Here is a 23,587-nt window from a genome sequence, read left to right as displayed (position 1 = left end):
AGAAAAGTTTGATGAGAACTCTAGTGGGATTTCATGAACAGCAGCAACAGTATCGACAAGAAATATTACTGCGTCTCCTTGTTCATATATACAGAAAAGATGAAGGAGCTGCACGTACAATTGAAGCGGTCCTATACTCTATGATGAACATCCAAAAAGTGGTTAAGCACATCATGATCTTATTTTGAACAAACCCTAGATGGGCTTTCTTAAGTTACACAAACGAACACTATGAACACAACAATTTATTAAATGAGTTTGCACGCCAGCAAGTTTCTCCTGAGCCCCATAATTTGGTATCTTGTATCGAAGGGCTGAATTTTGGAGAAGTGTTGGGTGCAATACATGAGGCCGGATATTAGTCAGCGGAATCCAATAGGATCGAATTTTGTAAATTATGCCATGTAAGTAAAAACTTTGTTTCACAAGCTGCTGCTGCTGCAAGGTTCTTCTAAGTATTTGTTCTCCATTTTGTTTTCCCACATCTGATCTTAACATCAAGCCGGTTGCTGATTTCATAACCATAACTGGTTCTTTTCTTCAGCTCTATGAGAACCATAACAAACGGTTATTCATCTAAAAACCCAACCTCAGAAAAACAGCAGAAAATTTCATAAAAAGAATGTAATCAAGCACGAACCATATGAATGTAAAGTACTTCTTAGAAAAATAAAAATTGAATGTAAAGTTGGTGATGAGCATAATAATTTGATTCTCCCCCCTTTAAGATATTCATATATCGCAAGTCAAATTGGAGAATCGCATTGATTGAAAATAGGATGCAACAGTCCAAAACATGATTGATATGATGTATAGTTGAATCAACCTAACCCTTTCATGTGCTTTTACCTTGTAATGTTTAGATTAAACAAAAATAATAAAGAGTGATCTATGTTCCATAATGCGTCAAAGAGAAATCAATTATGGAAGTCCAACTCATACCTTCCTTCATCTAGCATCTGAATGCAATCTACTTTTCCACAGGCAGCCTATTATTTTCGTTGGATACTGATGAAATGCCACGTTCAATGCACTGTATAAAGAACTTCATTATCAGGGAAATAGATAAAATAGCGATATGGGCTGGTGAGTGAGATCACTAAGAACACAATATAGGATAAAGGGAGGGTCATGCAACAGGGAACTGTGAGTAAAACCACTACGAACATGATGTAGGATCATGGGAGCTGTCTCTTGTTCCAGCCACACTGGCTACTAGATTTTATTATGGAATAAATACATAGTAAAGTAATATCACTTGGGACCCATCAGTTGGGCCATAAACATCAAAATTTTCTAGGTTTAACCAGCAGTAAGGATGCCAGGACAACACAAACTAAAAAAAAAAATCCATCAGAAGTACCTCAAGAAGATATCCATGCAGCCAATCCAATGTTTGTGGGAATGTGGTTGCTGATATATTGACAACTGTCAAACCCTGTTGGAATAAAAATGACAGATAACTAACCAACGATAAATCATGAGCCAATTCAAAGATAAAATGAAATTCAAATGACATGAAGGCACTTACCTGCGAATTGAATGAGCATAGATAGTCCTGGATGGTCTTTAAGTTTCTTATTAGCTTATCTTTATCCTGGAAATGAAAAAAAGTAACTTGTAAATTAATTACAAAAGAAGTGAAGAAAGCAAGTCTAATTGAAAACCTCATCAAGATCTTATGGAAATGAGAAGAGAAAGAAAGAAGCTCAGAATACCTGGACTATACATTTATCACTAAATGTACGAGTCGAGATCCCCTCCTCTAGTAATGCCTGCAAATGAGAGTATAGGTATACAAATTACAAAATAAGTCAAGATTGAGAATATAACACAAACAATGAGGGAAAATCTGAGCATATAAACAGTAAACGTAAAGCAATAATCTTGCAGTTCAACCGAAAACATGAAAAAACTCAAGAAATTCTTTACAAAGCCACAAGGGGAAAAGTATGAGAACGTATACATCATTTTCCCCGCAAAACCGTGTCTTATAAAGCGTGTCTCAATGAAACTAATTCAGGATTTAGAGGCCTATGATGCAGAGAGGAGAGCAGGAACAGCACTAGTATTGCCGATTTTTGCCACCACCATTCATTGTGCATTTAAATTGGCACTACACTAATTGATGTGCATACACAACAATAGCTGTCACAACTACTTGTAGGTATAAATGCCAAGTTACTTATGAAAAGGAATAAGGACAAAGCCTTTAACACAATGCATTTGCACAAAAAGGACAGGGAAAAAGATAATTTCTATCAAAAACTATACACATGAAAGAGAACGTGACAACACCTTATGATCAAATTCAGCCATCTTCAAAACTAGAGGTATAATTACTGGTTCGGGACCAGACTTCTCTTTCTTAACAGAAGTATTTTTATCCATCTCTGGACCAGTAAGACTTCCACCTGCAGCACTACAAAAGTAGTTAGAGAACTGACATCTTAATGGTTCAACTCCACTATTCACTTCAACAAATATTGTGTGACTTGTTGGCAGATGTCAGTTGCAGCTGACATCAGCATGTCTTTTGATAAAGTATGTTTCTAAACAAAAATTTGAGTGGTTGAACAGAACACAAACATTCTGAGCAATATCTACAATGGGGGTTAACCTTTATTCTCAGAAACACTTCCCGCTAGGTCAAAAGCTTCCAGGCAATCTGAGACTTCGTTCACCTTGTTAACCAGTGTCCCTTCATCAGAGCTGACATGCGCAGTACTGTTGCTAACTTCAGAAGGATTTCCATTTATACTTGGAGAATCGTTTTCCATGTGTGTTTTGGAACCATCTGCTGCAAGGGACTCTGCCTCTTGAATTTTCTCTTGCACATGAGCTTGTGTTTTATTTTCATCTTCCATTAAATAAATGCTTGGATCCAAATGTATTCCCTGCAATTACCATCAACAGAAAACAAAATTGTCCAAGCTGAGAGTGAGAAAAACTAAGCAGACAAGAAGCTTGCTAATGCTCATCATATTGCCATCGTAAATTTTCTTAGCCAAATAATTCGCATGTACGACCTAATAACAGTCCCTCTCTATTGTTCAGCATCACAAAATTCAACACAGTGACAAGATTACCACTCTCTCTCGAAAACAAGAAAGTCCCTTCTGCAGCATGCATTTCAGCAAGGCTCGTCAATATTTAAGCCCTACCATGCACAGACCATCTGTGAGGAATTCACCCCATTGATCAAGGAAAAGGCAACTTACCAATCTCTGTGAGGAATTCACCCCATTGATCAAGGAAAAGGCAACTTACCAATCTAAGACAAATACTTAATTTTTTTCATCTTCACTTCAAGAAAAGGTTCAGGCAAACAACAAGATAATTGAGACTTGGGCAGAATCTTTTATAACGCAAAATAGAGCACTGAGTGATGAATTCGTTAGACATATATGCGGTTTTTCAGGCAAAATATTTGACACGGGTCATGGATTTTTCATAAGAAAAAAGAAAGACAAAGGAAGAGATAGAAAAAAAGAAAAAAAAATTAAGACAAAATTGAATTACGATGTTATTTACATCCACCATGGCTTGGAATTTAACCACACCTCTATTATTATTGGCTTTCCATCTTTCATAGCTTTCTTCAAATCACCAGCCAATCCTGCGAAGCACGTGTTCCAGAACAGAGATTATTAATCAATAGACTAGCATAAAGGCATAGAAAAGTTGTTATTACAGAGAGAGAAACGTGCTCTCAGACATAAACACCTTTCTGGTTGTCTAAAGTTCAAAAGTAGTCATCTGACTCATCTCAGCAGATGTATTAATAAAGAGACTACCTTTACGAACAATCCTGCACTCCCTACAAAACTCAGTAATTAACTCCTCGGAGGAGCTGAAGTCTCGTGCCCATACAGGAGTAGATGTCAATGGTGCACTGAATTAGAAAAAAAATGACACAATAAACACTCTAATATTGTTCATCAAAACAAAAAGCTTAACATAAGCAACATTAATTAATCAGCACAGCATAGGAACCTGCCATTCAAAATGTAAAAGTCAGGAAATAAATAAAACAGGGACATACTCTGTTGATGTGCGCAGCAATTCATATACCATATCTGTCTGTAACAATCAATAAAAGGACAAAATAAATGTCAATGACATCTCTTTGCAACTCAAAACAGTCGGTACATGGGGGAGAGAGAGAGAGAGAGAGAGAGAGAGAGAGAGAGAGAGAACATGACAGATACAAAAGAAAAAACCTGCAAGACATTAGGCAAATTTAGCCTTTGTGCAAGTTGGGTAGCAATGGTGGACTTTCCAACACAGGCAGTTCCACATACAAGAATAACTAATGGCACTCTTTGATGGTGAAATCTGAAAGAATTTGGCCCCACACAGAACAAGAAAAAAGGTATTACTATAGAGTTCAGCAAATTTACCATCTTTCCCATATTCAGTTTCTAGGAATTTCCTAAAAGCAATATAGATTTTAGACTGACCTCGTCATCATCTTGTACCGGTTTATGTACTCCTCCCCATAACCCCTTCGTTCCATAAGCTGTGCATACAGAGATGAACTAAATTCAACACCTACAAAATTTCAAAAAGCGCACTACTTGTTGGACAAACACACACATATGACATTACCTTAAACAAATTGGCTTCCAAATCAGACTGCGAGCTGCAACACATCACAGAAACACAAAGTGAAACCATTTATAAGAATCCTATCAGAAAACAAGAAAAAGCAAAATAAAAGAAGAATAAATGAGTGAGGACACAGCATACACATCTAGAAGGCTGTTGTCTATTAGCAGCTTCTTGAGCTCCAAAGCAATTTTAATAGCTACATAATTTGGGATCTGCAATCACCACCATAAATTCATAATAAATTAACAACACAACTGATGATTAGAAATTACCAAAAAAAACAAATAGTTGAATTTAACAACACAACTGATGATTAGAACATTACCAAACACACAAATAGTTGAATTGAGGCAAACACAAGAACACACACACCCCATACACAGATATTGGAAATTAATAACAAGAATCAAAATACTGAATTGGGTTGAATGGAATTGAGACCTTAGTGACAGTTAACATTCGGCTGAGCAAAAATCGTGAAAGCACGTAGTAGTGATCTGCATTATCGCCCAACCACACCTTGACCTGTTTGTTTTTCAGCACAAAAAGACATTCGATTCTGATTTATTTCTCCGAAACCAAACAGAAATAGAGTAGTCAAATTAAGAACCTTTGTTCTTTGGGTAACAATAAAATGAAGAACCTTGACAAAGTCATATTTGGAGGAAGTGTTGCGAGAAGAGAATCTAACGGAAGTAAAAGAGACGCCACTTCCTCTGTTATGATTATTGTCGTCGTCTAAGTCTCCTTCGCTGATATTAAGGTTGTCGTCATCGTCGTTGGTGTTAGGGCTTGAAACCACAACTTCCTTGCCTTTCTTCATCGTCTCTTTATCTGTCTGTAAACCCATTAGTTCGAAGTTGGAGTTTTAGTTTAAGAGTTGAGTGATGATCTCAGTGGAGAATCAAGCAGACAAATTTTCACGCGTCAGCGCTGTCAACATCATCTCGTTTATTTCCTGCTCTTTTTCTTCTTTTTCCCTCCCATCTAGGTTTTTGCCACGTCATCCTGGTCGATGTAGTAGCCTAGTAGGTGGAGGTTTTTTCAGTTTCTATACAAATACACCCAACAATTGCTCAGCACACCCATCCAAAGAAATTTCACGCCGCCGCCCCCCCCCCCCCCAAAAACACCTTCTTCTTTTTTTTTTTTGGTGATTACAGGAACTTTCCAGTTTTGATTTGAGTGCAATTAAAACATAAATAAAGTGATAGTTTTAATTAAAAATATAATTCGCTGAATTATCTCTTATTTGATAGACTTTCACGAGTCTTCTAATATCATAAGTATCACATCATGTAAATGAAATGGGAAATTAGTAGTGTCTAGTATTGAAATCATTAGTATTTGCTTTAGATTAGTTTAACTGAGATTTGATTATCCATTTATTATCCCAAGCACTAACATTTCTTTCCTCTGCAGCAGTTTGAGTTTGTTCAATAATCTGATTATTGTATGTTTGTTTTGCTGATGAGATTAGAAGCGTAGTAAAAACAGAAGTACAGACCAAACAAGAATGCCGAATTAAACCATCTGTACCATAAAATTAAGATATTACGGCGAAAAAGGGTTGCCCAACATGCACTAAGGGAGAAGTGGGTCGGGCAAATATAACCCTTATGATTATACATCCTTGGCTGTTGCCTGACTGTGGAAGAATAAAACTAACAACAACCTTCTTCCTCTGTCAACTTCTGTGTTAAGCATCCAAAAGGGACAACAGAATGAGTACAGTAACTATAGTATACTGATACAATCTTCACAGCAAGAGTAAAAGCAGCTTCAATCTGAATCATCTGTGTATAAAATCAAGGAGCAGATTCTGATCATCAAATAGCATCTTCAAATCTCGAGTCTTCCGAAAGAATCTACTGCCTTTCTTTCCTATGCTGGTTCCGAAAACGCTTGATGGAAGAAGAGATTTCGTATCTGGTCTCCATTGCAACTCTTTGAGAGTAGAAAATAAGGTTGAGAGGGCAGGAGATATCTCCTTGTCTTTTATATTCTTGCACGACACTACTCTAAGGCATTCAAGCTCCTTCCAGGGAAGAATTACTGACTCAAGACCCTCTGTTGTTAACACTGAACATCCTTCTAGAGATAGGAACTTCACCCTCCTGTTAGAACATTATATCCCATTAAAATAGCACTGCAAGGATATTCCAAATGATAATTCAATGACCAAAATTCTAAAGCAGAAGTGTTTTCACCCCTTCAAATTTGCTTTAGGACCTCAGCAACTCTAACAGTTAACTATAATCATATTACAACTGTCCAGTCTTACAACAACGATCGCAGAAAAGGTTTTAGCTTATTTTTCTGCAGATCTACTCATAAAGTTCATAACTTTTGTAAATTGATACCAGATAACTAATCTTAGTACGGGGTGAATTCTATACATTTAAATACATTAGTTTTATACCAAAATTTCATCCCCATTATTATCTTCTTCAGAATCTTGACATGCCAATATCAATCTCAGGCAACTAAAGACATAATATAGCAAAAAGAATCAACTACCTGCAAGTACTTGCTAGCCTGAACATATCATTGTCCAATCCCCAACAGTCCTGAAAAACAATCTCCCTGGCCGCTCCACACACCATAAACAAAGCTCTCACACTCTTCTTATCCCTCAATTGACACTTCTGCAAATGCAACCGCTCCAGAGCAGGGCAAGCACCCAAATACTCTTCGGGCCCCGGAATAGTTTCAATCCTCTTACACGACTGAAACCTCAAAGTCTTCAAATTTTCACAATATGAAAGTGCAGCCAACCACCCACCATCCATCCTATGATCACAGAAAGTCAATTCCTCCAACATTTGGCAACACTGCCCAATTGCTTTAATCCCATCAAAGCTTCCCTCACATCCACAAAGCTCAAGCTTTACCAATCTCGTGCACCCTTGTGCTAAAATCGTAAGCCCAATATCCGAAACCACTGAACTATAAAGTCCCTCTACATTTGCAACCAATTTCAACACTTGCAAATTCTCACATGCCGCAATCCCACGCAGCACATTGTCACTGCACTTGTGCAATTCCAATTCTTGGAGTGTGGGGCACTCCTCTGCTACACTCAGCAACCCCATTTCACTCGCACCAATCACCACAAGCTTCCGCAAGTTGGGGCACCCACTCGCCAACGCATCAAGCCCTCTGTCAACAACCTCAGGTGGAAGCAATTTGAAATTTGACTCGGAAACTCTCTGCTTCGGCGAGAACTCGGAACCGGTATGGAACGAAAACATTCTATAACTCAACAAAATGCCCGAATTTTGGTCCGAAATAGACGACCCATATAGCATATCAACCTGATTCAGGTTGGGGAACCTCGAGATCAACCGACCCGATTGGAGAAAGCTCCAGTCCAAGACCTTGAGCGACCGTACAAGGCGGCCTTGGAGGTTGAGCCAGCGCTTGCAGACGAGCGAGTTAGGCTTGCGCTGCGACTCGGGCAGCTTGGCGAGGATTTTGAGGAGGATTTCGTCGGATAATAGGGAGGTACGGTCAATGTTTGCCCAATTGGGGATTAGGGTTTTGTGGGTGGGTTTGAATTTGGAGTCTTTGGGCGAAGCAAGTTGCATAGCGAAGATGACGTTCTTGAGGGGCGTAGTGTTCTTAAGCCAGATGTCTGACCAGCTCGACGTCCTCTTCTTCGATGGTGGTAAAGGGCTGGTCTTTGTGTTTGGTTTCTCTGCCCCCAACGACATCGTTCGAGCGTGATGGTCTTTCTCTGCAACTTCTCTGTATCCCATCTTGTCTTCTCTGTTCAGCTCTCTCTCTCTCTCTCTCTCTAGATCACATTTCTCTCTCTCTAGATTTTGTCACTAACAACCGCTAGATTTTCTCTCTCTAAAACTTGTCTGTGTTTCCATCTATACACTTTTCCGGGTGAAGGAGATTTGAATGGGTCGGAGGTTTCTGAGTGTGTGGCGCTTTTTGTTTTTACTTCCAAGATTTTGAATCTAGGACTTTTATCGAGTCTTTGAAAAAGTCATTTGTAAAAATTTAAACCTTTTTTTTAAAATCTCCAGAAGCACCTATTTATATACAGTCAAGTCATCTGACTTACAAGTCCTTTGAATAAATATTCATTTGGTTTTAACCCGAGTTCTCTGTGGGCACAAAACACCGTAAAAACTTGTTTATGTAAAAGAATTTCCCCGGTCCAAAGGTTTACAAAAAGGATTTTACCGCATTTGGCTGTCCCATCAATATGACCGTTAGATAGCCGTTTATAATTCAAATTTCGTTTTCGAATGTGGGGACAGAAACCAAACCATGGCCAAGGAAACAAAGATGATAGACCATCGTTTTATAATTCAGCGCATAAAAGACGTGGATTGGATTATATTTTCCTTTTTCGTGTTTTTTGGTAACTACTTTATCCTTTTCTGATAAAAGGATTTTGTTTTTCCACTTTTGTACTTTCTGATATAACTATGAAATTTAATTGTAAAGGTTTAGCAATAGAAAATGGATTTATTTGTCCCCTGGCATTCCTCGAGTGTTTTTGGTCAAGTGGCATTCCATTTACATGAATTTGATATGTCATACTCACGCAACACACATTCTTTTAAAAGATATTTAGTCATATATTTATTTTTAGCACTAATAATATAGATAAATTCTACATCATTTAATTTCTATAAACAAACTCAAAAAATAACAAGTGGCCCAATTAAATTTAATTTTGATTATTAAATTACTTTAATGCCCTATTGAGTGTTTTGAGTTTTTTTATTGAAGTTTTAGGGTTGGGCTTGTTTTAAGAAATTGATGGCAATTTTGTAATTTAAAAGAAGCTAAAAGCCTATTTGTTATGTTGTAAATGAATTTTGAGTCAATTTCTAAAGTTCATTTCATATAAGATTTTTTTTTTAAAATCATTTTAGCCCTTATATTGGATATAATAATAAATCTCCCTCTTTTAATTCAATATGTTATTTGGGATCTCAAAAAATCTGGGAATTAGAAATCTACGACGCAGGAAAGAGTAAAGTAGAAGGGATTAAAAAAAAAAAGTCTAAATTCATTGGGCTAATTTCGTAAATAATAATATATAATATGAATAATGGTCGCCATTCATACAAGTATTACTTTATAAGAATCGTCCGGTTATGTAAGAGAATATGATTTAAGGGATACAATTCAGAGCTAAAAAGGTTCATATTAATTCCGAAAAGAAACCATGGGGAAGGTCTCTAGACCCTAGGGTTTGCCTTACAATGGTAATTTACATATGAGTAAATAAATATATCATCATCTGTTCAACTTCAAGCCGTACAAGGTATTGGCACGACTACAGGACACAATCATACATGGCAAATCAAGAACGAGGAGCCGCCATCTGCTGCTTCTTTATCCTATCCCCGTTCTTCACCATACTGCATCCAAAGAACCAAATTCAATTTACCATGTCATTTCTCAAGTGCATTGTTTTCTATATGTTTGCTTTCCGCGGAAGAAAAAGAAATAAGGTTTCATGCAAAAACCAGACATTCAAAGAAAGCTGAGGACAGAACGCATCCACATTCTTTCTTACAACATTACCTGATATCATGAGGGGTGATAAGTATCCATTGGGATCCTTGTGCCAATGCAAAATCAACAAGAGTGTCTAGGCTGATTTTCCGACTTACAGCATCCTGAAGAATAAGTTAAATGCATAAAATTTGTTCATAAGAACCATTTTTTGTGTCTTAAACAAAACAACCTAGACATGTACGAACACAATCTTCAATCCTGGAACAAAGAACTTGCTTAAATCTGTACCATAAAAACATCGAACTCATCCATTGCTCTAAATGGAGCTTCGGTCATGTCATGAAGAGCCAATGCAAAGCACAATGTTGAAAAGGAGCGTTCCCCACCTAATTAACAATCAAATGTACATAAATGTTTATTTATGCCATATTCTAAATCCTGATTATGAAAGTGTGAAAAGTCCCGTATTACTCTTGAGCGAAAGCCTAACCAGTCAAAGTAACCAACTCCAAACAATGAAATCATTGATCTATGATGAATTAATCTTGCAAAAGCACAAATAAACAGACAATTCATCAGAATATTCAAGAAGTAAACCTGAAAGCCCTCTAGTGTCACGAACAGTGCTGCTTGTTGCATCCTGGGGCATCTTTACCTAAAAAGGGGCACACAGCATCAAGTCTTGGAAAGAGAAAAGGGGACTAACAAAAGAAACACTAAGCTGTCCAGCTATCCACAAGCAAGATATACATAGCTCATCTATATTCTAAACTACTAAAGGAAGAATAAAATATCAAAAAAAGAATCAACTTGCTTACCTCAACAGATAGGGTCTTCTCCTCATAACTCACTTTAATCTGTCCGCTAATCCCTTTCTTTCTCAGATGGGTATTGAATCTAATGGCAATTATTAATCAATTTAGAACAGATCAAAAATAAAAAGGTACCTTGTATTGAAAAAATAAATATGGAGAAAAACAAACACTATGATGAGTGTGACTAGTTATTGTGAAGAGACGACATACTGCCAGGTCAGCTGGCGCTTTAAATAATTTGCATTTCTTTGAAACTTGCTCCGTCGCAAATCAAGGGCTTTGCGGCATGACTGCAATTTAATAATTGAGAAAAAAAACACATACATAAGAAACTCTGAGCAGCAAGATTATCCATTTGGCAGGAATGGCTCAATCAAAAGGTACAGAGTTAACATTGGAGATTGGGTCTTGGAAAATAAAAAACATTGGAGGTTGGGTATCAGTAGACATATCTAATACAAGGAAAGAGCCTTGTACAGCCCAGAAATACATATACTACCCACAAGAAGTATTTCTAAAATCACTGCTATGAAGTAACCTTTCTTGAGCAATGCCTAAGCAAAAAGGCTCCTTTAAGCATGACATGAACCAGGAAGTATTTTTTCAACAGTCTACTTCCACAAACTTCACATATTAAAAGTGCTAAATTAAATACCAGATTCAAGCGAAGGAATTGAATCTCTAATTATAAATTTATATAGCAGATACAATTTCCATAGAAAAAACGGAACAAAAAGGGAAACTAGATGCACACCCTAAGTTTCTCCGTTCAACTATATTTTGCTATGAAGCAACAAATTGTTCCAATAAGAAATAAGTTGATTGCATAAACAGATTAAGGAGCAGCTCATAACAAGTGTGGTCTATGACTGTCCAAAAATTACAGTTATAGCACCAACAAAGCATTATATAAGCTGGAACTTACATTTAACTTTTCTCGAAAAGCTCTGTTTCTTTTTTGTTTGCTTAAAATCTTACGTTCCTTTTTCTCATATGACATTCGGAGCTCATCAATTGATTCAGTATATCTGCAACCGGAAAAAGAAAAAAAAAATAAAAATTTAATCTTCTTTATGCTGAAGCTTGGCTATTGTCCCAAAAATGCAGTGAAGACAGACGATCATGAGAATACCTCTGACTCTCTCGCTCAAGCCTCTGATTCAGCCTGGTTACTTGGGCACTGAGTTGTTCAGGAGTGCTACCATCCCAATTACCTAATGCTATAATTTCACTCTCTGGACAAAGGATAGAAGCCTTTCTAGAACTCTCCTGCAATTTCAGCCAATGCATAACTTCAGCAACTAGTAGATACTAAAGCTAGATCCTTCATATATAAAATTCCAAAATAATCAATAACAATTCAGACACAAGTTTGTACTTGTGTAAAAACCACCATAAAAACCATAAAAGAAAGGGCAGCAAAACCAGGGTTCTGATTTAAGTATATTATCCTGCACAATAAGGTGCCTGGAAATTTACAGTTGTATAGGGAAATGCAGGAGCAACAAGCAACAAGCAGAACTTCATGAAGCTGTTGCCTCCAAGGATTTAATGCAGAATGCAACCATAGACTGAAAATGATACCTCGCGGAGATTCTCAAGCTCCTGATGGTGTTTTTCTGCATCTTGGATATCCTTAAGTACCCTGTTCTTCATTACACCTTCATAATGAGCTTTCTCCTGAGATAAACAGGCAGTTGTTAGATATCAAAGACAGAGAACAAATAGAGTTATGGCCATAGAAAAGCACTAAAAACATGTGCGTGTAAGTTTTGGGGACGGAAGGGACCTCTTCTGCAGAACATAGATTTTGTTCAATCTCCATCATTTCTCTCTCCGCTTCCTCAAAGGCATCAATGTCACCTTTTGCTGACTCTGTTGGTTTATTGGACGCAAAGATCAAGTAAGATGGGAAGAATGTGCTGTGGAACCTAATATGAAAGTTGAACAGCGTTACCATACCAGATAGATTCTCAAATGATGCTTTAAGATCATTGGTCTTTGCCTCAGCTTCACCAATTCTGACTTGAAACGTTTCCAGTGACATTTTCCTTTCTTGAATCTCCACTTGGACTTTCTAATAATCACTCAAAATAGGATATTGTTATCTTCGAAAATATACATAATAGAGTCAATGGTAACATAAAGTTTAATGGAACAGACCGAAATTTCTTGATACAGCTCATCAACAGTTGATGCAGATGATGTACCAGCTTCATATGCATTGTTAAAATCTTGAATTGCTAGTCTCTTAGACGTCAAATCACGGTCCGCATTTGCACATCTCCTCTACACAAAATAAAAGAAGCAACAGTTGATTAACATACAGCATTAGTTATTTAAATAGCCCACGAAAAAGTATGCAAGTGACATTTGGCAGGAAACCAACCATACAAACAATATTGCAAATGAAAAATCTTTTCAGTACAACCGGGTCAAACTTAATTATAATTGGACAACTATATTAAATTTTCTTTTAAGAAGCATAGGCTCATAATAAAGAAGAAAAAGTAAGCTATCCATTACCTTCACATTTCGGAGATTCTCTTGAAGATCCTGAAGTTTTTCCTCTACATCCCTTTTCCTCCTTCTGCACTGCTGAGCTTCTTCTTGTACACTTAATCCTTGTCTTTTAAGCTCATTAATTTGATCATCATAAGAACTACAGAGACGACCAGTTCTAACTCGCTTATTGGGAGGAAGAACTGTCTGGACAGAACCACGAGAAAACCTAGAAAGAAGCAATAAATAAATACTTATTTGTGAAACACAAAATGTGTCAGAACCAAATGAATATGATAAATGACAAAACTCAGGGTCCAAACTCATGTTCAACAGTATAAAATCCTAGCCCTCAGTCAAAATTATATTTCACAAGTAATAGAAAATCAAATTAGAAGATTGGACAAAACTGCAGTACGTAGATTTATGGTATTTAAAGCAAAGCAAACTTTGTGAACCAGTTGTGAATGTGAAAATTGAATGCATAAAGGAACAAGGCATGGATCTCTAGCTTACATCCTACTGCCATCTAAGGTGTAAACCTCCTTCAAATTTGAAACCCTCTGGTCAAATACAATTGCTTTTCCAGCATCATAATCTCTCACGAGAACTTGCCTTTCAACATTTCCCTGGAAAATTAACCATAGTTGGGCACACAAAAATAAATAAATGTGAAGTCAGGCAAGATCAATAACTAATAGAAGTAACAATTAATCACGGACACGAACAGAAGAAGCCTGTAAACTTACCATATCTACCAACACGTTTAAAACAGTATGAATTTCAGAATGAAGAAGAGAAAGAGTAGTTGGGTGCCTTGTTTGTGGAAGCATGTGAGGCGGTATATTTAACCTACGTCAGAAAGTACGATGGATTGTTCAGTCACAGAAAGAATCACCGTGCACTGAATGAGACAGCAATCTGAAGAACTAAAGATCTACCTTGGTAATGAAAACTCATATATAATAATCTGAAGGTCACTGTAGTTTGCTTCCCTTGCACATGTTCTCAGAAGAAGCGAGTCTTTATGATTTGTCACAATGAAAGCGTTGAGCAACCTTCCAATGGCATGTTCAACAGCAACAGCCCAGACATCGCCATTATTCAAAGTCTGCAGAAACAATCATTGTATTAAGATTGATCACTTAGCATGTAGTTGCAAGTAGCAATGAAATTGACTCCTATCCACAAAAATAGAAGATTGCTAGAAAGAACAATAAGTGATAGAAGCGTAAATTAGCAACAAGTAATAAGTAAAATTATTTATTATCATCATGTAAATTATAGATATTGTAAAACAGGGGAAAAACATGAAGCAATATGCCTGCTAAGGAACAGAACATGCCATCAGAACTTATGGAAGCCCACTGACATGTTGGTTCTCCTTTACTGTGTAATAAACACCGGTCATTCAAAACCATTTACTTTGGTAACAGTAAAATATAAAAGTGCAAAAACAACATTACACAGTAGAAGTTTACTAAACTTGTAGATATAATGCAGATGTTCCATGCTTACCAAATGAGCACCAATTGGACCAATTGGAGGGCTTTGGAATCTCTGATGATATCTCTCAATTGTGCGTAGAAGGCTTATCACTCTATCTCCACCAAAAGCTGTAACCTGTTTAAACAAAACATTTTCCTTAAGCCCTATAGTGTTTTTGGTAAAATGGCAGCCTGAGATATAACGCACATGGGCTACATATGCATAAGTGACACAGTACAGAGTCCGTTGTTTTCTCATGAACCTAAGACCACAAGATCATTAGTGCCAGACCTTGTTGGTTTGATTTCGCTGGAGCTCCCGGATGGTATTTGAGATCTCCCGATGCTTCATGTCATAATTTTGAATCTAGAAGACCAACATGTGATTATAAATACATTCAACAAACATAGCTATTTAAGTCTGACAAACAAATTATGTAATATCAATAACATAGTTAATATTCTAATACATATACATATATATATATATATGGAGGCAACTTATATTGACAACACAGTTAGATTATAAATTAAAAGGCTAGACATGAAGGTCTTACCAAGCACTGTTTTTTTTTTCTGCCTCATACTTAGCTTCGCTTTTTCTTTTCTTTCAGGTTCTTTAAACCCTTTCTATTATCCCAATTTTCTCTCAACCACTTCAACACATACCTACCATGACAAAACAGAGAACCCTGTCCCTTTTATGAAGCAATATATAAAACTCCTGACAGTACACTCTGCATCAGCAGTTGTGTCTTCCTACTTCTGAATCATGACAGCTCAATATGTTTTGCTTAACGTCATTCCCATCTAAAATAGGACTTGGCTATAATAGTAGGACATTTATCCCCATTATGTGAATATGCACGCCAAAACTTTTCAATTTAAAACCAAAATTTACCAATGTTACTCTCTTATTTGAATCTTTCTAGAAGTAGCCACCTTTACTATTAAAAAAAAAAACCAAAGTTATTTGGAATCTGCTAAGGAACATATTCCTAAGATACCTTCCAAATTACTATTTATGGTTCTTCTAAATTCCTACAAGCACTTAACATATCCCTTATCGAAATAGATGAGTTGGGACAAAGGTCTAAAATAACTTAGGCTTTTCCAGAAGTAGAGCTTGTGCTTAAATGCAGTTAACTTACAAACAAAAAAAAAAACAAAAAAAAAAAAAAACCAGGAGATTCAGGGTTGAAAAGAATGTATGGCAAGATACCTTGGGTTTTTCAAAATAGTTTCAGAATAGTATATATGCAACAAACAGCAAATAGCTATGACACAATCATATCTTTTGGCCAGTCACCATATCCAATACCATTGTCCACATAAAATTGTGAAAATTTGATTCCAGAGAAGAAAACCAACAAAATAAATGAGGAAAAAACAGAGCAACTAAGAGAGGGACCCAAGAAAAGGATGACAACAAGTTGCACAACACAATTTTAACTTATTAATCAACAAAATAAAAGGATGAGAAAAAGTTGTGATAAACAATTTCAAGTCATTAAATCAAGTCAAACATTTCACACCATTTCATTTATCTCTTTGATTTCACTATTTGTCTGTGGCATGCATTCTGATAAGGCATTCTCTTCTTCCTTCAACCTGAAATATCATATCAGAAGATGCAACAGGGATTAGGTTAAATCTCTCTTGACAACAATGCAAAATATAAACTGATGAAATTAATGACTTTAAACCTTGCAAGCATTGATTCAATGCTAGCAACCTCATTTTGGTGTTCTTTAAGTTTTTCCTCTATTTCGGATTCTTCTGCCTGCAACAGTGTTAAAATCAGTGGTCTAAAAACTGATAATTTAAAGATGCTTGGAAACAGTCACCTATGTATTCACATGCCCGCTATGTTTTTTGTATATGAACACCGCATGTCATTCTATCTTGGCATATCAAACTGGTTACAACAGTGTCATGCAGAAATTAAAGGATTTCGTCATAATTTTGAATAGGGAATAATTACCATTAAAAAAAAAGTCATTACAAACTGGGTATGGAAATGAATTTCTGGATACTTTCAAAAAATTGAGTCACTAAGAAGGTGAGTCTTGGGGTTCAACCACTGGCAAATGCATTTGTGCGTTAGATTTTCTATTGCATTGCTATTTTTCATTACTAATCTTGTGTCAAGGTTTTCTAGAAGATTATAATTATTAAATCGTGTGTCAAGGTTTTCTATTAAACAAACCCTAATTTTGTCAAGGGTTACTAATTGAGCTAAATCGTTTCAAACCATACCAAATCACTATTCTAGAGATTTTCATGCAAATCATCTAATATTCACATCAATAGAAGCATATTTTCAAGAAAAAATGGTATAACATCGTAAGTTATGCCAAGGAAAAACTCCCATACAGTTAGTTGCTCTTGAACAGTTAATCCCCATGAATAAGCGGCACACAACCGCAAACAGAAAAAATCAAAAGGAAAATAAACACCAAACAGAAAAACCTGTGTATTTTTGGCATGCTGCTCCTGGGTATCTTGAACCTGTTGCTGAAGAGACCTAACATAGTTCATCATCTTCTGGATTTGGTTAAATTTGCGGCCATATTCTTCTTCTAGCTTAAGTTTCTCTTTTGTAGCCTGAGAAAAGAATTTGGGATCCATAAAAAGTAGAAACTAGAAAGGACATAATATTTACATGAACAATACAAGGATATCAGATAGAAGCAATAGAAAGGGAACAGGAATTACACAGCTAAAAACTCAAACACAAAAAGACATTCAGAAAGATAACGCATACTTGCGACAATTGCAACATCATAAAGTTTTTCAGCAATTTCATTTAAACCAAAATGCAGTTGCATGTCTTTTTTAGATGACTTGCTAGTGAAAAGAAATTTCAGAAACATATTTTCTCTGAAACAAAGCAGTTCTAGGCTTCGAGTCTCGTTAAATTATTATTTTTTTCACCTTTAAGAGAGAGAAAAAGAGGGAAGAAGGGAGAAATAAAAAAATTTATCCTTCACTCAGATGCCTTTTTAAAAGAACGAACTTTCAACATACCAATGCTAGTGTCTGTTGCAATTCGTCCTTCATTCTCCTAATCTCTGATGTCTTTTTCATCATGTGTGCAATTTCAGATTTCTTCAAGGCAAAGCATTCTCTTAGTTTCGCCACTTGACCCTGCAAAACGGATAAAACAAAATAAATGACATCTGTTTTCCTTCTACATTTTCTTCTGTGTGTTCAATCAATTCCTTTCAAAGCTGAGGACTTGATTCCCCATAATATTGCTTGCCTAATTTCTATCAATGACTTTCAACTAAATCATAAGTGAACTATTTATATTAAAAGTCCAGATAAAGCATAGGATGTTTGACAAATGTTTGCCAAATGTTTGACAAATGTTTGCCAAATGTTTGACAAATAAGTTTAATTACCATTTATATTGCCAAATGTTTGACAAATAAGTTAACCAATTTTGTCAAACATTTGGCAATACAATAAACGCCACATATAGGTAATATAATAGTTCAGAAGAAAATATTTCTTCAGAATTAAAATCGTTCTTAACAAGAAATGTTTTCTGGAACTTGGCAACTCATAGTAGTAGGGGATTTGGATAGAAGAGTTATCCATCCCTGTGCAAAGTATCCAACAATCATTCTTCAGAAAAAACACAAAAATCTCTTGTCCCCAAAGAGAGATTTCTAGCTGTTCCTTAAACTTAAAGCACCCTGCATGAATAACTGCTTTTAACAGATTAGATGGGGATGAATAAATACAATACAATATGAGGTGATACCTCTAAACTGAAAAGACAACAGTCCATGTTGAAAATATAGAAAGACATCTATGACAATGCGAACAGTTTGTACTCACTATTTGTCGATCAATTTTAGCTTGACATAGAGGTATGCGATCTTTCAGCTTTCCAATTCTTGCATTCTGTTCTGCGAGCTGCTTGTCTACATCATATACCCATGCCCAAGCAAGCTTCTTTTTTAACTGCTTTGCTTGTTGAGATATTTCTTCAACGTGCTCCATGTTTTTAATTTTTTCTTGCAACTCATTAAGTTCCCTTTCTATGGGTCTTATTGAGCCCTCTAACTCAGCAACAACAACATTTGCCTTCTCCAACTGTTTTTCAATGTTTTGCAACAGATCTTCAACTTGCTGAAGAAGTGTGGCCTTGAAAAAGAACTGAGCAATCAAATGTCAGTATAGTACACCTATTGAACTCTGTGCTCAGAGAACACGCAACACATAACATCACCTTAAATTTATCTTTGTCATTGCCAGAATGCAAAAACTCTCTGCTTTTGTCTTGACTCATTATTACACATGGATTCTCAACATCAATCTGCCATGAAAGCAAGTAACAAAATTTCAAGAAGAGAAATGTTGACATGCAAATAATGCAAACCTGTAATTTTTCTATTTTAAAACAAAATTCCTAAATGGTGTGAATAATGGATTTATCATTCAATTTAGACATTCCATCATCATGAAACCAAAAAAAAAAAAAAAAAAAGAGATTAACTTTGTTAGTCTCAGTCTATCATGCTAATTTAAAGGAAACAGACTGTGTCTTAAAATTTAATGAGAACATGCTGATTTCAATACCTAATAAGAACCATATACATGAACAATCGATAAACAGCTGATGCAAAGGTGATCAAGAAGTACTAGGACAAACACTCACATTAAAATGTTCAACTAGTTCTCGAAGGTCCTCTTTCCGACTAGCAACCTTTTTTCCTGCCAAACACCTCAGATGGAGAACAAGGTCAAATGAAAACCACAACCTCGTGAATCAATGTTGTGGCAAATACAGCACAACCTATTATGTTTTTTAACAATATCATATAATATCATCCGAAAAGAAAAACAAACAAACAATGCTTCCACAAGGCTCTCATTACTTCTATGGTTTAAGCAAGATGGGGGAACAATATTGGAGAATCAGGTTAACAAGGAGTGTAAGTCCATTCATTATGTCTACATGAAACATTATCTTATGTCAGAGGAACTTTCTTTAAAAGAAATTTATAAATGTTTAGTAAAAGATAGATGGATACAGAAAATAACAAGCATGTTTCTTCACAATTTTTAATACATAGACAAGCTTGTGGTGCCAGATGCCTCACATGAAAGCACAAAAGAATCAAATTGCCAAAAGGCCAACAAACATGCCACACCAACTATATTTCTAGCTGATCGACACCAAATAAAAATGTTACAAACAATATGAAAAAAATCATCCCATTTGAAGTCAGTATGGAAAGCCATTGGGCCAAACTTTTGTGCAGGTAGAAATCCAAACAAACAAATACTATGAAAAATTAATCCACCCAGTATCTGAAAGTTAATGCTGTAAAATTCTATACACTCCTTGTTTAAGTAACCAAATCCCAAATCTTCCAAAATATAAGTAGGTCCAACCAGAGATTGCCATTTATGAACATGATTGCTAATATGAGTCCAATGAAGAGTTTCCCAATCGAAAACACGTGACAGGACCAAAGAACACAATGGAAACAAGTTTAATGAAGTGGTTAGGTTTTGAAAATTATGTACTGGGATACACACACAGACACAGATATATATATATATATATAGAGAGAGAGAGAGAGAGAGAGAGAGAGAGAGAGAGGAGGGTGAGATACAGAGAGAGCGAGAGAAAGAAAACTATGTAAGCAAGGAATGTAAAGTTTAAACCTTGTTGGTCTTTCAAAACAGTGGTGGTTGCAGTTCCAGAAATCCTGCGCTCTATAGCTATGACATCACCATATATTTCGGGCTTAAAAGCATCCTCCCCTTGATTTTTTAACTCCACATGGACAACAGCATAACTGCAATGAAAAATAGCAGATAACACTATGAGACACTAAAAAATATGCGTGCATGTGTGTAGTTTAAGATAACTTTTTGAAGTGTCTCAAAGGCAAATGGCACCACTTAAGGTGTTCGCTTATCTGATGTTCCTAACATGCATTAAGCCACTTGAAATTGAAGGCATCAAACTACCAACAATTTCATCATCCTTGAACAGAATACATAGAAGAATTCAAAATGTGGAGCACAACACTCAAAATATTACTATTTCCATGAGTGATTTTTGGAAGAAAGTTGGCAGCAGATGAATTTTACACCGCCCATTTAGAGCTCTAACACAGCTAGAAAGGTGCAAATTTAGCACTTGTTTAGTTAAGCAATCAGTTCACTACTATAACAAATATTTCACATCCAAGAGCAATCAGCAGAGGAGCTAAGAGTTGCTTTGTCATACGGCAAACACAAAGCAAAACCAGTAGCAAGGAAATAAAAAAATTGGAAAAGGCAAACCCCACGAACCTGCAACCAGTTTTTATAAAATCCTTCAATGTAGACGCTCTTTGAGTCCCTTTAGCTCGACAACCAAATGCAACACACAAAGCAGTAAGTATTGCACTTTTACCACCTACAAAAACCAAAAAAACAAAAATCAGCTGATATTTACACAAATTTCAAAACCGAATTTACAAAACACACTACTTATGGACCAAATAATCCACATAAGAAAGGGAATTCGATTCATTATGCATAAATTTTACAGACCCAATTGAATCACACACATCTACATAGCGGGAGAAAGAAGAGGGCTTACTTCCATTTTGGCCGGTAATGAAATTGACCCAGTCGCCGAGCTCAATCTGCAAGCTACTGTGGCACATGAAGTTCTCCAATCGGACTCTCTTGACGATGCCTGACCCGGAACGTTGACGGAAGCCAGAAATGGGGTCTTCCATGGTTGGGTCTGAGAACTAGGGTTTTCTTGCAAAGGACACAAAGAAAGCCCTAAATATACGAGACTGACAGTGAATTTAGGGAAGGACGAAGAATCGATTATGGGACTGCAGAGAGAGGGAGTGAGTGAGAGGGAGTGCGTTTGGCGGGAAGAGGCAACTACTGCGTGTGACTGAGGCTTGCGTTTGCTCGATAAAGGTTTTAATTGCAGTAAGGGCATTTTCGGAAGTAGAGTCCATAGCACGGTAAATTATGGAAAGTATATTATACGGTAAGGTCAAATTTGACGATAAATTGCCAACTGGATTCTAGCTCGGTAAAAAAATAATTTTGATTTGTATATTAATGGTCTTATGTTCAAATTTTTATGGCACTTTAGTAGTGTGTATTAAAAATTCTCTCTCTTTTGTAGTTTAGATTATCATTTGTATTCAAAAAAAGATTTGTATGTCAAAAAATTGACGATAAATTTAACCAACGAATAAAAAAATTTGACGAATATTTTGAATTAAAAATTAAATTAAGAAAAAGTGAGGTTAAACATTTGTATAATTATATTTTTATCTATGTATTTTTTCTTCTCCAAAACAACTTTCCTTCGTATGCTTTTCCTTTAATAATTTAACACATTGTTTTCGAGACACTTGATGAATTATTAAAAGACATTTACAATTGAATATACCTGAATTATAAAAAGAATAGGAGTTTTATAAAGTCACTTATTTAACCTACAACAACTCGATATGTGCATACAATGCGCATTGTCAATGGTTTAGGTTGTAAAGTGAGCACATCGGCAGACGAACGATGGAGTTGGATCTAGCTATTTAGGAGCCTAATCAAAGTAGAATTGTATTGTTTCTTTCATTTATTTATAGAAGTAACATTTTAATGGCAAAATGAGAAAACATATTGCTGAATATAGTGACTAAGTAAGTAATGTGGCCAAACAACAAAGTAAGTAGAAATAACGGACGACAATTAACTAGCTCGTAATTTAATGATATTTTTCTTTCATAAATAGAAAATGTTTGAAATTCGATTCATCCCCAGCCAAAGATAATTAAAAAGCCGCAGACCATGAGCATAGGCCCATCTCAAGTCAGCCCAGCCCAATACAAGTGTCAATTCAGTCCAACTTAAAACCTTATCCTCTTTTTTTATGTTAAAGAGTTTAACTTACCTTAATTTCTCAACTTGTTATCAATTCATTCATGTAAATTAAAGATTATTTTATTACCGTGTTGATTCCAATATTATAATCAATAATTTTTTCTACGAATTTTAATATTTGTAGAATTATACACATAAAATATGTATTATTGTCACGTTATAAATTCATAATTTTCCACACGAACTAGTGGGCAGTATATACATTGTGATGTGAATGTTAAAAAAATATGAATAAATTGAGCTAAATGATGCAATACCGTATGAAAAGAGAAAGATGGATATAAACGACGTGTCACCTAATAGTCGACGTGGATACACAAGGCGAGCTATGATTGATGCATAAAACTTGGATGCACTAAGAGATGTCCACGTATTAAGTACAAAAGATGTGGAGTTATGAATCTATAAAGTATATCCTCCTATTTGGGAATGTTGTTTTGATTTTAATTATGAATGGTGACCAGTCAGCTAAACTCATATTTAGGGTAATTTATTGATTGATTTGAACTAGTAATAATGGAGAGAATTTGGAGAAGGGATTTTGTGGCAAATTAGTATGATTTGAAAAATAAAAATAAAAAACAAAAAGTTTATTTTTATTGTTATTTATTTTAGAGAGCATTTGAATTTGATACTTTATTAGTCAGATATGATCATAATGGCATCATATGAAAATATAAAGCTATATATCATGCACCATTTGGCCACAGCCTCCGAAGGACACCTTAAAATTTCCCATATCCACTC

The 23,587-nt window shown here is 35.8% G+C and overlaps 3 protein-coding genes across 4 annotated transcripts; all 3 read right to left on the bottom strand.

The window, feature by feature from the left end:
* Positions 1 to 7: 7 nt before the first annotated feature.
* LOC117620293 lies at positions 8 to 5,714 on the bottom strand. The gene is made up of 16 exons (XM_034350458.1): positions 5,258 to 5,714; positions 5,056 to 5,139; positions 4,753 to 4,826; positions 4,612 to 4,645; positions 4,464 to 4,522; positions 4,224 to 4,338; positions 4,046 to 4,083; positions 3,798 to 3,895; positions 3,564 to 3,619; positions 2,621 to 2,897; positions 2,299 to 2,414; positions 1,719 to 1,775; positions 1,532 to 1,597; positions 1,364 to 1,438; positions 943 to 1,033; positions 8 to 546 (listed from the first exon to the last, which is right to left on the bottom strand). The coding sequence occupies exons 1-15, from the start codon at positions 5,462 to 5,464 to the stop codon at positions 971 to 973; spliced, it is 1,419 nt and encodes a 472-aa protein (XP_034206349.1). The 5' UTR covers positions 5,465 to 5,714; the 3' UTR covers positions 8 to 546; positions 943 to 970.
* A 414-nt stretch (positions 5,715 to 6,128) lies between these two features.
* LOC117620244 (F-box protein At5g51380-like) lies at positions 6,129 to 8,642 on the bottom strand. Its single transcript, XM_034350389.1, has 2 exons — positions 7,135 to 8,642; positions 6,129 to 6,731 (listed from the first exon to the last, which is right to left on the bottom strand). The coding sequence occupies exons 1-2, from the start codon at positions 8,373 to 8,375 to the stop codon at positions 6,407 to 6,409; spliced, it is 1,566 nt and encodes a 521-aa protein (XP_034206280.1). The 5' UTR covers positions 8,376 to 8,642; the 3' UTR covers positions 6,129 to 6,406.
* A 1,013-nt stretch (positions 8,643 to 9,655) lies between these two features.
* LOC117619611 (structural maintenance of chromosomes protein 6B) lies at positions 9,656 to 21,821 on the bottom strand. Of its 2 annotated transcripts, XM_034349603.1 has the most exons (28): positions 21,528 to 21,821; positions 21,236 to 21,341; positions 20,600 to 20,733; positions 19,584 to 19,639; positions 19,155 to 19,241; positions 18,761 to 19,081; positions 17,942 to 18,061; positions 17,384 to 17,518; positions 16,618 to 16,694; positions 16,447 to 16,522; positions 15,204 to 15,278; positions 14,943 to 15,047; positions 14,366 to 14,535; positions 14,174 to 14,276; positions 13,941 to 14,053; positions 13,449 to 13,653; positions 13,086 to 13,211; positions 12,885 to 12,999; positions 12,712 to 12,797; positions 12,507 to 12,602; positions 12,055 to 12,191; positions 11,848 to 11,950; positions 11,133 to 11,212; positions 10,926 to 11,004; positions 10,705 to 10,762; positions 10,396 to 10,493; positions 10,174 to 10,268; positions 9,656 to 10,007 (listed from the first exon to the last, which is right to left on the bottom strand). In XM_034349603.1, exons 1-28 carry the CDS (start codon positions 21,667 to 21,669, stop codon positions 9,950 to 9,952), a joined length of 3,156 nt encoding a protein of 1,051 aa, XP_034205494.1. In that variant the 5' UTR covers positions 21,670 to 21,821; the 3' UTR covers positions 9,656 to 9,949. The 2 variants fall into 2 exon arrangements, 1 of the variants encoding a protein (XP_034205494.1); XR_004584591.1 differs by lacking the exon at positions 10,396 to 10,493.
* Positions 21,822 to 23,587: the final 1,766 nt, after the last annotated feature.

The sequence above is a fragment of the Prunus dulcis genome, chromosome 2, assembly GCF_902201215.1.
Source record: "Prunus dulcis chromosome 2, ALMONDv2, whole genome shotgun sequence".
Lineage (NCBI taxonomy): Eukaryota > Viridiplantae > Streptophyta > Magnoliopsida > Rosales > Rosaceae > Prunus > Prunus dulcis.
The sequence above is the reverse complement of the archived record's forward strand: the minus strand, read 5'-3'. Positions and strand labels throughout refer to the sequence as shown.